The sequence below is a fragment of the Sorex araneus genome, chromosome 3 (genome assembly GCF_027595985.1).
Source record: "Sorex araneus isolate mSorAra2 chromosome 3, mSorAra2.pri, whole genome shotgun sequence".
NCBI lineage: Eukaryota > Metazoa > Chordata > Mammalia > Eulipotyphla > Soricidae > Sorex > Sorex araneus.
In genome coordinates, this window is record NC_073304.1 from 120,410,900 (window position 1) to 120,426,263 (window position 15,364).

At 54.3% G+C, this 15,364-nt stretch overlaps 1 protein-coding gene across 3 annotated transcripts in view; it reads left to right on the plus strand.

Annotated features, from left to right (window-relative positions):
- LRRC20 (leucine rich repeat containing 20) overlaps positions 1-15,076 on the plus strand; it is a 74,008-nt gene extending 58,932 nt beyond the window's left edge. The window contains exon 5 of one of the 3 annotated variants that reach the window (XM_004615489.2): positions 12,474-15,075. In XM_004615489.2, coding sequence (XP_004615546.2) covers positions 12,474-12,628 — 155 coding nt within the window. In that variant the 3' untranslated portion in view covers positions 12,629-15,075. Of the gene's footprint in view, positions 1-9,434; positions 11,054-12,473 lie in introns of those variants that run through there. The other 2 variants (XM_055130641.1, XM_055130640.1) reach the window with 2 other exon arrangements.
- The last annotated feature ends 288 nt before the right edge of the window (positions 15,077-15,364 follow it).

Genomic DNA, 15,364 nt, shown 5'->3' on the forward strand with positions numbered 1-15,364 from the left:
CCCAGGCCAGAGCCTGCTCTGAGCCAGCTCCTGGGGGCTCGAGTCTTGACTAAACAGCGCCAGTTTGGGCGGGTGCCGGTGCTGTTCCGTTGGTAGCACACAGTAAAGTTCTGGGGCTGGAGCAATAGCACAGCGGGTAGGGCGTTTGCCTTGCACGCGGCCGACCTGGGTTCGATTCCCAGCATCCCATATGGTCCCCTGAGCACCGCCAGGAGTCATTCCTGAGTGCAGAGCCAGGAGTAACCCCTGTGCATCGCCAGGTGTGACCCAAAAGGCAAAAAAAAAAAAACCGCTTCCTGTTCCGGAAACCCTGGGGGGGGGGGGCGTGCTGGACCTGTCCTGCCTCTGTCCAGAGTGCTGGAAAGCCGCACCCAAGCTTAGAACTGGGCCATGCCAGGGCTGTCGCCAGCAGGGAAGGTTCCCCAGGACTTGGGGCCGCCGTTCACCATGTCGCTTCCTGCAGTGTCCGCAGTGGCGCCCGCCCCTGAGGGCTTCCCCAGGTCTGAAACAGGAGCATGTCTGGAAACTGCCCAGAGACGGGGGCCTGTGCACTCCATCCCTCTAAAAGCTGTTGTACCCGAGGCTGGAGCCATAGGACAGCGGGTAGGGCACTTGCCTTGCACAGGATTGATCCAGGTCCGATCCCCGGCATTGCCCCATGTGATGATCCCCTGAGCACTTCCAGGAGTGCCCTGAGCACAGAGCCAGGAGGAACCTTTGAGCATTGCTGGGTATGCACACCGCCCCCTGCAAAAAAAGAATTTTCTGATGCGAGGACGTTCACAGAAATGGGGAGTGGAACTGCAGTTTGGCGCAGTACAGCGGGAGTGTATGTGAGTGCCGTGGGGGTTCGAGGAGCAGATCCAGCCAGGATGTGGGTGCTGCACGCTGGCCAGGAGGGTGGGCCTTACATGTGAGCCCCCTTGACTCGGACTCTCCCGGTTCACTGGTGCTGACCCCACCCCCACCACCACACTCAGCTCATTTGGGTGGCTTCCCTGGCAGGCCCTTGCTGAACTCAGTTCCGCCTGGTTTATCTGAGAACGCAGTTTCTTTCTCTAGTGGGGAGGGAGGCCTGATTTCTCTGACAGTGATTTTATTTATGTACAGTTGTGTTTCTTTGGGGGCCAGACCCACAGTTCTGGGGCAAACTCCTAACTCTGTGCTCCAGGGTGTCCAGGGACCCCGTGGTGCCAGGATCAAACCGGGGACTCCAGCATACAAAGCCTGGCTCAGCCCGTTGAATCTCTCTCCTACTCTCTTCTTCTCTCTCCCTCCCTCTCCCATTCTCTCCCTCTCTCCCACTCTCTCCCTCTCTCTCCCATTCTCTTCCTCTCTCCCACTCTCTCCCTCTCTCTCCCTCTCTCTGTTTCTCTCTCCCTGTCTCCCTGTCTCCCTCTCCCTCTCTCTCCCTCTCTCCCACTCTCTCCCCCCTCCTTTCTCTCTCCCTCTCTCCCACTCTCTCCCTCTATCTCTCTCCCCAACTCTCTCTGTCCCACTCTCTCCCTCTCTCCCCCTCTCTCTCTTCCTCTCTCTTCTTCTCTCCCCTTCTCCCCCTCCCTTCTCTCTCTCCCTCTCTCCCCCTCTCTCCCTCTGTCCCCCTCTTTCCCCCTCTCTCCCTCCCCTTTCTCCCTCTCTCTCTCCCTCTCTCCCCCTCTCTCCCTCTGTCCCCCTCTTTCCCCCTTTCTCCCTCCCCTTTCTCCCTCTCTCTCCCTCTCTCTCTCCTTTTCTTCTCTCTCTCCCCTCTCTCTCTCTCTCTCTCTCTCTCTCTCTCTCTCTCTCTCGTTTTCTCTGATGATGACTCTAACACATTGATGCCAGCAATGCAGTTCATGTCTGTTAAAGCCCCATGCACATTTGACCCACCGACAGTACACACACAGGGTAAGCAGGAAGGTTTATTTAAGGTGGGGAGGATGGACAAAGAAGCTGGTTTGTACCCTGACCCCCACCCTGGGGTGGAGTCCCTTATGGGAGGGGCTACTTCCCACCCCAAGGTCCTACCCCACCTCCTTAGCGGGCACCTGCAAGCACAGCAGAATTAGTGGGCGGTAGTGATGGGGCTGGTGCTCCAGCAAGGGAGGGGATGGCCCTGAGGGAGAAGTCAGCCACATCTTAGCACTTTCCAGGCCCCCCCCCCCACAAGCATCTCACCTGAGCCAGAGAGCAGCCCAGGGGTGGACGGAACCTCCCAGCCACAGAAGTGAAGTGGGGGAGGGAGGGAGGGAGGGAGGGAGGGAGGGAGGGAGGGAGGAGGGGCGAAAGGCCTGGAGGGGGAGGAAGAGGTGGGGCAGGGCCTGTAGAGGGAGGAGGGGGAGGGGGCCAGAGACAGCAGTAGGTCAGAAGATAAATGCAAGGCATGGGCTAGACAATTTTGTGTCTATTTGATTGTCTCCAGAGCAGACAATAAGTCTGGGTTGTTGTTGTTGTTGTTTTCTGAAGAGAATTGTTATAATCCGACTTTGATTGCGTATCAGCTGCTGGCTGGGGGAAGCAGTGATGTGATTGGCCCTTCCCCAGCAATGCCCACCCGCTCTCCTGGCCAGAAGCCCTCGAAGCCTCCTTGGCACAGAGGAGTGACCATGGGCTGCTTTTCTGCTGCTCCGGGTTTGTTTGCTGGCAGCTTGCTCTTGAGATGAAAAGAGTCTCGAGGTTGATTCAGTGGCGTCTTAAAGCTCTGCTGTAGAAACGGGGACCCAAGGGGCTGAAGTCACAGGACAGCAGGGAGGGCCTTTGCCTGCACACGGCCCACTGGGCGCCATCCCCAGCATCCCTTATGACCCCTGAGCACCGCCAGGAGTGATTCCCGAGTGCAGAGCCAGGCGGAACCCCTGAGCACTGCCATGCTGCCCAGCCCCCCAGAATTTTAAGACAGGGAGAAAAAGCCTAGGACTCAGGATGGGCATTCAGGGACTTTAGCCCCCTGTTCCAGAAAGATCCTGGATGTCTCGGGTCGCAGCCCCACCCAAAGAGGGATGATCAGGTATGGCTGAGTCCCCTCTCTGTGAACACGCTCTCAGGAGCCTGACCCACGGCCTGCTTCTCTCAGCTTCTTCTCTGGCGCGGAGTGCCAGGTCCATGGAGAATAGCTTCCTGGAACTGAAGGCTCTTTCCCATCTCCTCTCCAAGCGGCTGGTGCCCCGAAAGAGGGTTCACGGTATATGGCTGACGTTGAGATGCGCTTGGGCTACCGAGAGGAAAGTGGTTTTCTCCGTATGCCATGTTCTGTTCTTGGTTATCGGTTATGTCAGCCGCTGCGGCACTGCCCGCATTCCTAGGCAGCAGAAGGAGGGTGGGGTCCCCGTGTCCACCTGGAGGAGGGTCAGACAGGCCCAGGGTCATGGCTGTGGCTTTGTGAGCTGAACCGGAAGCTGCAGTGAACTGTCCCAGCTGAGCTGCATTCATAGTCTCCAGTCCTAGTGAGGGCCTCCAGCATGGGCCCCCAAGTGCCTTTCACTGCACAGAAGATTCTAGGCCACATGCAGAAGCCCACCACCTCCATCCCCTTAGACGTGGGGCCGTTGGAACCCCACATCCCCTGGGAACATGATTCTGGCTTTATAGCATTCTAGAACCTCACATCCTACATTCCACCAGGCTGCCGAAAGCCAATTCTCCCTGGATGCCTGGTGGCCCCTAGTCGGTCATCATCTGAATGAAAGGACCCAAACGTCCCCCAGCAGAAAGTGGGCCAGCAGTGGGTGCACACATGACGTAAAAAATGGCCCCAAGTTGTAACCGAACTTGGAGCTGACAGCACATCACTAGGGAAAGAATGTTCCAGCCAGTGTTGAGAGGCCGTTTCCAAGAGCAGGTGCTGTGTGTGCACACGTGTGCGTGTCACAGAGCAGGGAAGCCACTGGGCTGTCCCCTTAGCGTTGGGTTCTAGCTGGTGAGACATGGGTGATTTTAATCGTGTGCATCAGCGTTTTCCCATTTCCCAGGCTGAGCTACTGGGGCCGGGGGTCGGTCTCTGAGCGTCAGCATCCTCTCCTGGTGAGAAGGCGCTTCCCCAGATTCCCAGGAAACTGCCAGCCTCCCGCTGTGTGTGAGCGCTCCCCCTCTCCCCCGTCCAGTCAACACCATCAACAGTAAAACCAGAGGGGCCAGAGAAACAGTGCGGCAGGTGAGGGGCTGGTCTTGCACACGCCAGCCCGTGTTTGCTCCCCCGCACCCCTTGTAGGTCCCCAAGGAGTGACCCCTGAGCTTAGGGCCAGGAGGAAGCCTTGAGAACCATTTGGTTGGCCAAAAAACAAAACAACCCACAATAAACAAATAATATAAAACTCTCTCTCTGAGTGCGGCCAGATAGTACAGGGAGTAGGGCGCTTGCCTTGCACGTGATTGGCCTGTGTTTAATCCCCAGCATTCCGTAGAGTCCTCCCCCCAGCCCTGCTGGGAATGATCCCTGAGCACTGAGCCAGGAGTGAGCTCGAGCACAACCAGGTGTGGCTCTAAAACCAAAATAAATAAAATAAAACCTGGCCCCAGAGCAACTCTGAAGACCCCAGTCACTGACTCCAAAGCTTTCCGTAGCAGCTTGGCTTCTTCAACACCCCCTGGCTGGCCACTGAGCTGGTGGCCCAGGCCCAAGAGGCCCCTCAGCCCACCCATAGGTGTGGCAGCGCCTGCTGATTTCACCCAAAGGTCTGGGGAGTGCCTGCACCTGGCCTGTGCACCTCTCGAAGGATTCAAACATGGAAGCGTTTTATATACCTGAGTGACATGAACAGATGAGGAGCAGCCCCAGGCCAGTGAGATTCAAATTATAAATCATACACTCAGCAAACACAGACCGAGGGGCCTTTTATTAAAAGCCAAAAATAACATGGGTGATATTTTTCCGAAATGCCAGTCATAAAAGACAACAGAAGTTCGAGAGACAAATCGACACAACCCGGTGCCTGACCTGCCTGGGTCCTGGCTGAGGGAGGGAAATGCTCCCAGGGGCGTCCAAGAGTGCCTATGCAAGTACAGACCATGCGGGTGGTCTGTGTTCCCCCGGGTACAGCGCACCAGTCACAATGGCCATGGCAAAGAGAAATGCTCTGGTCTCAAGTAGGACCTGCGGGGGCTCTCGGGGGCTCTCGGGCCGTGCTCCGTGGAGAGTTTCCTCCGAGAGCTGGAAAAGGCTGTGTGCACTCACAAAGGGGAATGTTAACAATGGCTGGATCTTGCTAAAGGGCATGGAGTGTTTTTTTTAAATGTTTTCACCTTTATGGCTTTTTTATCATTTGAAAGGACATTTCAGAAAATACAATTCAGGGACTGGAGCAACGGATAGCACAGTGGGTAAGGAGCTTGCCTTGATCCCTGCACCACCCTATATGGCTCCCTGAGCACCTGCTCCTGTCATAGACCCCTGAGCTCAGAGCCTGTAGTAAGGTGTGAGCACAACTGATACGGCCAGAAAAAGGGAGGGCAGGAAGGGAGGGAGGGAGGGAGGGAGGGAGGGAGGGAGGAAGCAGACACATGACTCCGTGTATATTAAAATGTCAGCGACAAGCTAGATGAATCCAGGATGACAAAAGTCAGGATATGACCAAGGTGGAATGATGTCTACGTGGAAAACACTATGGACAGTGCTCAGTAAATTTAGAATTGAATTGCCCTATGACCCAGCAATTTCACTTTGGGGCATCTACTCATTAGATTAAAGCACTGTCAAAAGGACATAAGCACATGGTTATTCATTCTTGCACTCATTACAATAGCTAAGATGTGGAATCAACCCAGGTGTCCAACAACAAAGGAATGAGTTATGAAGATGCGGTATGTAGACACCATGGAGCATGACACAGCTGCAAGAAATGATGAAATCATGCAATTTTCTGTAGTGTGGTTGGAACTGGAAGATATGTAGATATGAAGATACTTGGGGCTGGAGCAATAACACAGCGGGGAGGGCGTTAGCCTTGCACACAGCTGACCCAGGTTCGATTCCCAGCATCCCATATGGTCCCCCAAGCACTGCCAGGAGTAATTCCTGAGCGCAGAGCCAGGAGTAACCCCTGAGCAATGCCGGGTGTGACCCAAAAAGAAAAAAAAATATGAAGATACCATGTAAGTCAGAAGAAGGACAAACACAGGATGATCTCATTATCTTTGGGGTGTAGACTACGGGATGAGGAAAGGCAGTGAAAGGTGATGCCTTGATCACCCCTGACCCCAATGTTTATAGAGGAGGCAACAGAGAAGGAGAGAAATTAAGGATGATGAGGTGGAGTGGGAAGGAGAGAACAGGAAATAATGAGTGAGCAGGGACCAGGACTTCAGTCACACCAGTGATGAGTGAGGGTACAGCCATATGCCCTCACACACAGATCCAGCAGAACTGAAAGCATGAGATCTAAGCGGCATCCACTGGAACTTTGTGATGTGCCTGTCAAGGGGATAGGAGGGGGTGGAGAGGGGTTGGGGTGGGAGGGAATCTGGGAACACTGGAGAGAGGTTGACACTGATGGTGGGATTCGTGTTGAATTATTGTATGCCCAACACTCAACTATCAGTAAATTTGTAAATTATGCCTCTTTGATATATATTTTTTAAAGTATGAGCTGAAACATCACAGGGGCATGGAGAAACATGGAAAGGCGTAGTTGAACTTGGCACAGAGACCCCAGACCACCTCCCTGTGGACCTTTTCCTGTGTCATTTCAGAAAAAAGTAGTGGTGATTAGTGATCGACACAGACATAGAAGGAACTCCAGAGCACATTAAAATCCACGTAAATTGCAAGAAACCTGCCTGGGGCTGGAGCACTGGTCAAGGGCAGGGCGCTTGCCTCACATACTACCAACCTGGGTTCAATCCTTGACAGCCCATATGGTCCCCTGTGCCCACCAGGAGTGATCTCTGAGTTCAGAGCCAGGAGTAAGCCCTGAGCACTGCTGAGTGTGACCCGACCTCCGCCCCCCCAACAAATTTTAAAACAAAACCAAACCCTCCATTCCGGCAGTGTGGGAGCTCAGAGGGGACTGGACAGGGTGTGTCCAGGAGCTGTGGTGGAGGCAGTGCAGGGTGCAAAGGTGGTGCCTCTGGCTCTGTCGGGGCTGCGGGTGGGGGAGCTGGGAGGGGACCCCAGGGCTATTCACAGGGTGGGTTGGAGCAGCTGTGGGGATGCCATTGCCAGCTCTGTCCTATACCTGGGCCTCTGATCCTTACAGCAGCCCCATTGGGTCAGTGCTCTTAGAACCCCGTGTCCAAGATGAAGAAACAGCCCCCCAGGCTGATGAACTTTCTCAAGGATACGTAATTAGAAAATAGCAGAGCTGAGACAGAATTCACTGTCTAAGCCATCCCATACTGTCAGGACAAATGGTCCACGTTTGGAAGCCTGCCTCAAGGGCGGGGAGAGAGGCAGTTGGGATAGAAAGGGGCCATTATCTGTAGCGATAGTACAGTGGGTACGGTGTTTGCCTGGCACGTGGCCGACCTGAGTTTGATTCCCAGCATCCTATGTGGTCCCCCAAGCACCTCCAGGAGTGATTCCTGAGTGCAGAGCCAGGAGTAACCCCTGAGCATTGCTGGGTGTGACCCAAAAAGGAAAAAAAAAGGGCCATTATGACAATGATGGTTGGATGGGAGATGTGTGCTGAAAGTGGGCAAAGGACCAAAGATGATGGTCTCTCAGCTCTCAGTATCTGTATTGCAAATCATAATGCCCAAAAGGAAAGAGAGGCCTGCCATAGAGGCAGGCTGGGGGGATGGGGTAGACAGGAGAGATACAGGGGATATTGGTGGTGGGAGATGTACATTGGTGGAGAGAATGGGTGTTGAAACATTGTATAGCTGAAACTAGATCATAAAAGTTTTGTAGCTGTATTTCACAGTGCTCCAATTAAAAAAAATTTAAAACACAAATAAACCATTCTGTTTCACAGTGATCCAATAAAAAAGATTAAAATAAAATAAAAAAATTCAAAACATAAATAAACCATTCTATTTCACAGTGATCCAATAAAAAAGATTAAAATAAAATAAAAAAATTCAAAACACAAACCATTCTATTTCACAGTGATCCAATAAAAAAGATTAAAATAAAATAATTTTCAAAACACAAATAAACTATCCCAAACTGCCTCTGTGTTGAGTCCCCGTGAGGTGGGGAATTTAGGGACAGAAAGACAGGTCCAGTTTTCCTGCTAGGGTCCTGAGGCTCACACAGGTCCCCCGGGTCCCTCTGAGCCTCCCAATTCCTCCCCCAACCCCATGCTCCCTGACACCTGTCCCAGTCTTGCTCCTGCTTCTCTGTAACCCTCACTCATGTCCCGTCCATCCTTCATACCCTGATGCAGCCGTCCTCTCGCCCAGCCTCTCCGCCCTCCTCTCCCTTCATCTTTTCAAGAACTTGACCCCACTGAGCTCAGCTCAGCTGGAACTTGTGACCTCAGGTGGGGATTCCCTGGGCTTCTGTGCCCTTTAGTGACCAGAACCACCATGGCACCCATCTCTCGCAGTGGACCTGTTTTCCCGTTCATTCTGAAACGCCCGTGAGGTAGGCACTGACATTATCCGCCTGAGAGCCGCCTCCATGATCTGCTTAAGCCACACATAGAGCCTACCTAGGGCTTGAACCCAGGACTGGGGATTTTAAAGTTTGGTGTTGTAGCACTGTAGCACTATTGTCCTGTTGTTCATCGATTTGCTCGAGCGGGCACCAGTAACGTCTCCATTGTGAGACTTGTTGTTACTGGTTTTGGCATATCAAATACGCCATGGGGAGCTTGCCAGGCTCTGCTGTGCGGGCGGGATATTCTCGGTAGCTTGCCGGGCTCTCTGAGAGGGATGGAGGAATCGAACCTGGGTCGGCCGCGTGCAAAGCAAATGCCCTCCCACTGTGCTATCGCTCCAGCCTAAAGTTTGGTATTAGCAAGTGTTAATAGGGCCGCTGCCTGGCTTGGTCCTGTGAGGGGCTTGGTTTGGTTTTTTTGCCTTGGGAAGGGTCTCAGGTGGGGTTCAGGGGCCCAAAGGCCACTCCCCATGGTGTGTGGTGTATCTGGCCAGTGGTTGGCCTGAGGATGCGGTGCTCGGGACCATACCTGGATTTGCTCAGGGGCCTCCCAAGGCTGCACCCGCTGGCACTTGAGTGGTGCTGGGGATCAAGCAGGGTCGGCAGGGTCTTGTCTTCAGACGGAGGAAGGGGGCCGGAGAGACAGTCCAGGAGGAAAGGCACCTCCCGGCACGTGGCCTCTTCTGTCAACCCTAGTTCGGTCCCCAGCACCAGATATGGTCTCCTGATCACAGCCAGGAGTAGCCCCTGAGCACTGCTGGGTATGGTCCAAGCCCTCCCCCAACAGAACAACGGAGCTTTGACCAGAGGTAAGATTCCAATCCACCACATGCGCCACGGTGACATGGCAGTTCGGTACTGGTTTGTACCTTGAGTGCTCCGTAAGGGTGACTTCTCTCTAGTCCCCCGTCCTTCGTCCCAGGAGACCCTGTTCTCGGCAGTCCGCCTCCTGCCCTACTTCCTCCAGCCCCTGGCAGCCACTCATCCTCGACCTGTCAGCAGAGTTGCCTACTGCAGTGACCTCACAACGGAGAGTTATGTAACGCGTCACCTTTTGTGTCTGCTGCTTCATTCAGCACCTTGTTTCCGGGGTTTATCCCACTGCCGCCTGCATCTCTCCTTCGTCCTTTGTGTGTGGAACTCTGTCCCCTCACCCTTGCCACGCCTGGACTCTCCTTTTTCTATTCATGAGAATTTGGTTGCTGTGAATGCTTGCGCTGTGAGCATGTGTGCCCAAGACTTGCCATTCTTCCACTCCTCCCCGGGAGAGAAATTGCTGGGATCCGTCATAATCTAGGGTTTGGATTGCTGACTTAGCTGGCTGGAGCATGCTTTGCATGATTCCCTGAGTGGCCCCGGATCAACTCTCAAGTGTCAAGTACGGGGTAGCCCCCGAGCAATGCCAGGGATGGTCCTCAAACAAATAAGCAAGCCAAGAATAGCAATCCTATGCGTCTTAAGGAAAAATGGGGGCCAGAGAGATAGTACAGGGGTTAAGGTGCTTGCCTTGCAGGGGGCCACCCCCAGTTCAATCCTGGCATCCGGGAGCCCCATAAGGAGTAACTCCTGAGCACCACTGGGCGTGACCCATCACTCCCCAAAATAAATCGGGTTCTCAAGGAAGTAAAAGACCTTTACAAAGAAAACTACATAACGCTACTCCATGAAATCAAAGAGGACATGAGGAAATGGAAACATATACCCTGCTCGTGGATAGGGAGAATCAATGTTGTCAAAATGGCAATACTCCCTAAAGCATTATACAGATTCAATGCGATCCCTATAAATATACCCATGACATTCTTCAAAGAAATGGATCAAGCAATCCTAAAATTCATATGGAATAACAAACGTCCAAGGATAGCTAAAACAATTCTTGGGAAAAAGATGATGGGAGGCATCACCATCCCCAACCTCAAACTTTACTACAAAGCAGTAACAATTAAAACAGCATGGTACTGGAACAAAGGCAGAGCCGTAGACCAATGGAACAGGGTGGAATATCCCTACACACAACCCCAAATGTATGACCATCTAATCTTTGATAAGGGAGCAAGAGAAGTGAAGTGGAGCAAGGAAAGCCTCTTTAACAAATGGTGCTGGCACAACTGGACAGCCACATGCAAAAAAATGGGTTTAGACCTTGACCTGACACCATGCACAAAAGTCAGATCAAAATGGATTAAAGACCTCAACATTAGACCACAAACCATAAGGTACATTGAAGACAAGGTCGGCGAAACCCTCCACGATATTGAAGATAAGGGTATCTTCAAAGGTGACACGGAACTAAGCAATCTAGTAAAAACAGAGATCAACAAATGGGACTACATTAAACTAAAAAGCTTCTGCACCGCAAGAGATACAGTGACCAGAATACAAAGACTATCCACAGAATGGGAAAGGATATTTACACAATACCCATCAGATAAGGGGTTGATATCAATGGTATATAAAGCACTGGTTGAACTCTACAAGAAGAAAACATCCAACCCCATCAAAAAATGGGGCGAAGAAATGAACAGAAACTTTACCAAGGAAGAAATATGAATGGCCAAAAGGCACATGAAAAAGTGCTCTGCATCACTAATCATCAGAGAGATGCAGATCAAAACAACTTTGAGATACCACCTCACACCACAGAGACTAGCACACATCCAAAAGAACAAAAGCAACCGCTGTTGGAGAGGATGTGGGGAGAAAGGGACCCTGCTTCACTGCTGGTGGGAATGCCGACTGGTTCAGCCCTTCTGGAAAACAATTTGGACGACTCTCAAAAAATTAGATATTGAATTCCCATTTGACCCAGCAATACCACTGCTGGGAATATATCCCAGAGAGGCAAAAAAGTACAATCGAAACAACATCTGCACATGTATGTTCATCGCAGCACTGTTTACAATAGCCAGAATCTGGAAAAAACCCGAATGCCCCAGAACGGATGACTGGTTGAGGAAACTTTGGTACATCTATACAATGGAATACTATGCAGCTGTTAGAAAAAAGGAGGTCAAGAATTTTGTAGTCAAGTGGATGGGCATGAAAAGTTTCATGCTGAGTGAAATGAGTCAGAAAGAGAGAGACAGACATAGAAAGATTGCACTCATCTATGGTATATAGAATAACAGAGTGGGAGACTAACACCCAAGAACTGTAGAAATAAGTACCAGGAGGTTGACTCCATGGCTTCGAGGCTGGCCTCACGTTCCAGGGAAAGGTCAACTCAGAGAAGCGATCACCAACTACATTGCAGTCGAAGGCCATGTGGGGGAAGGGAGTTGCGGGCTGAATGAGGGCTAGAGACTGAGCACAGCGGCCACTCAACACCTTTATTGCAAACCACAACAGCTAATTAGAGAGAGAAAACAGAAAGGAATGCCTTGCCACAGTGGCAGGGTGGGGTGGGGGGGAGATGGGATTGGGGAGGGTGGGAGGGACACTGGGTTTACGGGTGGTGGAGAATGGGCACTGGTGAAGGGATGGGTTCCCAAACTTTGTATGAGGGAAGTATAAGCACAAAAGTGTATAAATCTGTAACTGTACACTTACGGTGATTCTCTAATTAAAAATAAATAAATTAAAAAAAAAACAAAACAAAACAAAAAAAAATAAATAAATAAATAAATCGGGTTCTTTGTCCACCCGTCCCTTTGTGTGGCAGAGACCATGGCTGTGACATGCCAGAGTCTGTCGTGGCCCTGGATGTTTCAGCATGTGGGTGGGTGGCGCAGGGGGCATACGTAGGGCACCAGCCCAGCCCCCGCCCTCCTGGCTGTCACTAGAGTTCATGTTACCTTTTGCATGAGGTGCTGAGGCCCCTGGGCTCCAAGGGCCACCCCCAGGGCTGGGTACAGCCCCTGAGCCCCCTGCCTCGGTGTGACGGCAGCTCGCGTGCCGCCTGGTGCTCCCCCTCCCCATGCTCCATGCGGCTCACCTGTGCTCCCTGTCTCTCTCCCCACAGACGTGCCCGTGGAGAAGCTGGCCTCTATGGCCGCCCTGCGCTGCGTCAACCTCCGCTTCAACCCTCTGAGCGCCGACGTGCGTGTCATCGCGCTGCCCCTCATCAAGTTCGACATGCTCATGTCTCCGGAGGGCGCACGGGCGCCCCCGCCTTAGGTCCCCCTTCACGTCCACCCAGCCGGGGACAGAGGCCCTGGCACCCCTGAGGGGGGGTCGCAGAGACCCATGGGAGGCCAAGCTGCGGGGGCTGGGTGCGGGCGGGGCAGACAGCGAAGGGTGGGCTTGAGCTGGTAACGCTAGCTTAGAGCAGGGGTGGGCTGTGTGCCGGGAGGAGGGGGTGAGGTGCCCCCAGCCCTGACTTGGCACTTGCAGCTTCTGTGCAGACTCGGGCGGCCCCCCACTCCCCACGCTCTCGGAGCCTTGACATTCGGGGAAAGAGGGTGCAGAGAGGCCTTTGCCTCATTGGGGGCCTCCTTGGAAGCTTCTAGGCAGCTCCAGCCTCCAGGTGACCGCTGAGTGATTTGGGGAGCCCTGGGTGGCACCTCCCAAGGTGGAGGTGGGTCTGAGAATGTGTGGCCAGTGCAGGGCCCACCGTGAGCCGTGTTGCTCCCTGAGCACTGAGACTCCACGGGCCTCCCTGGACCAGGAGGCCACAGGCAGCCACCAAGAGTGAGCTGCAGCGCAGCCACGCGGAGAACTTCGGCTCAGAGACCGTCGGCTGGGCACTGTCCCGCCTTGTAGTGGGCAGCGGGGCAGGACATTCCAGTGCCCCTGCCTGTGGCCGGCGTGGCCCCAGAGCCCGGGGAGAGGCGGCTTTGAGGCTCCTCCCGCCCTGCCAGCAGCCACTGCCCCATCATCACTTCCCGCCGCTGCTGCTGCCGCCGCCGCCAGCCCCAGAGCCCTGACAGGAGCCTGCCAGGTGGCACAGCTGGTCTCCCCGGGAGAGGCCCAGGCTCTTGGTTCCTGAGGGCACCTGTGATTTGGGGGGCCTCTGGCCTTGCTCCCCGTATCTACCTCCCACGTTTCCCTCATCTGCAGGGCAGGCGCGGACCTCGGCTGGAAGGCTGTGCAGGGCCGTGGGACGGGCCTGAGGCCCCAGGCCTAGGGGCAAGCCGGGCCACCCAGAGCCGCCACCAGGGATCTGTGGCCTCCCTTCTGCCCCTCGGTTCTGTTCTCGAGGGCTGAGACGGCTGCTCCGAGCATGACCCTTCTCGGCCTGTTCGGTGCCCGGTGCCCCCTCCCCCCTGCCCAGGCCTCCTGTCACGTAGCAAAGAGCCGACGGTGGGGGCCATTGTTCCCCCCGCCTGAGCGCTGGGGTGTCCCAAGAGATGCCTTGTCTCTTCTGCTCATCTCCCTCCCAGGCTCTGAGGAAAAAGGCTTTCCATGGAAGGAGGTTGAGACCCCAAAGTGTTCAGCTCCCCCGGCCCCTACGTCCCCAGTGTGGGGAGGAGTGACCCCATCTCCCTGTGTGCCGGGTGGGACTGCACTATGCCGACGAGGGGCTGTGCTTCTCCAAGACGAACCAAGGCCTTGTGGGGCCCCAGTGGGGTCTGCGCCAGGAGCCTCAGTGTCAGAAATGCAGAGTCCCAGGCTCAGCCTGGCCTCGGCACAGACGAAACCCCCAGATTCTACTTTACTTCAGAGAAGCAGGACCTTGGGGTGGCCCTGAGACTTCCTTAGAATGAGGGAGGACAGTTCTCTCACCTCTCTGCCTCCCGCAAGTGATCCCCGGGGGTCCCGGGGCGCTTAGATCTTTGTAGTTCTGTGTGGCTGTCCCCGCCATAGGAGTGACCCATAGTCAGCAGCCAATGAGGCTCCCGCTGGCCTGGCCCTGGCCCCCGGTATCTCTGCATGCCAAGCTGCCCGCGTCCTCCGGAACAACTTCTAGAAGCTGTTTCCGCCTCAGTTCAGAGACCTTGGCCTTGATCTCGCTGGGAGTGATCGGCAGCCCAAGGGGGCAGCTCCCCCACCCACACCCCCTCTCGGAGCCCAGGTGTGAGTGAGCCCCGCGCTCCAGTCTGCAATAAAAAGTGGTTTCGTCTGCTGGTTGGTGTTTGCTTCATTCTCAGCCCGGAGATCGCTCCTCGGCTGGCGGCAGGAGAAGAGGGAGGGGCTGCCCCCACCGGGGAAACTTGAACTGGGCTCAGCATGGACAGGTGGGCCAGGCCAGCCCCCCAGCTGAGCAGCCTGGGGTCAGAGGCCCTCAGAGGGCCCACAGCATCCCGGGGAGAGGGTTAGATTCGGTCACTCCCAGCCCCATGCCTGTTCTGCAGAATCAGCCCCTCGTGGGGTGGAGCCAAGCGTTTGGTGGAGTGGGATGCTGTGGTGAGTGGACCCAGGTTCTGTGCCCCCAGTATGGCAGGGCACAGCCCCAGGGCTCCCGGCACTGCAGGGCACCTGAGCACCATCGCATCCTTGGGTCCGTACTTTGGGCCCTGGCTTACCTTTTTAATTTTTTATTGATTGAGATTCTCTGCTTTACGTGTTAATGACAGTACTGTAAGTAATTCCAGCCCCATGAACAATACTGCACAGATCCAACACCACATCCATCACCAGTGTCCCCACCTCCCACCCCCAAGTACCCCAACACCCCTCCCTTTTAACACCCCCCCCCCGGCTGGAGTGATAGCACAGCGGATAGGGTGTCTGCCTTGCATGCGGCTGACCTGGGTTCGATTCCCAGCATCCCATATGGTCCCCCGAGCACCGCCAGGAGTAATTCCTGAGTGAAGAGCCAGGAGTAACCCCTGTGCATCACCGGGTGTGACCCAAAAAGAAAAAATAAATAAAAAATAAATCCCCACCCCCAGCTAACTCAATTGTGTGGGTCAGTTCTGTTATTTCATAGTTGGGCCCTTTGAACTGCTTGCCAGGCCTCCCGTCACCACT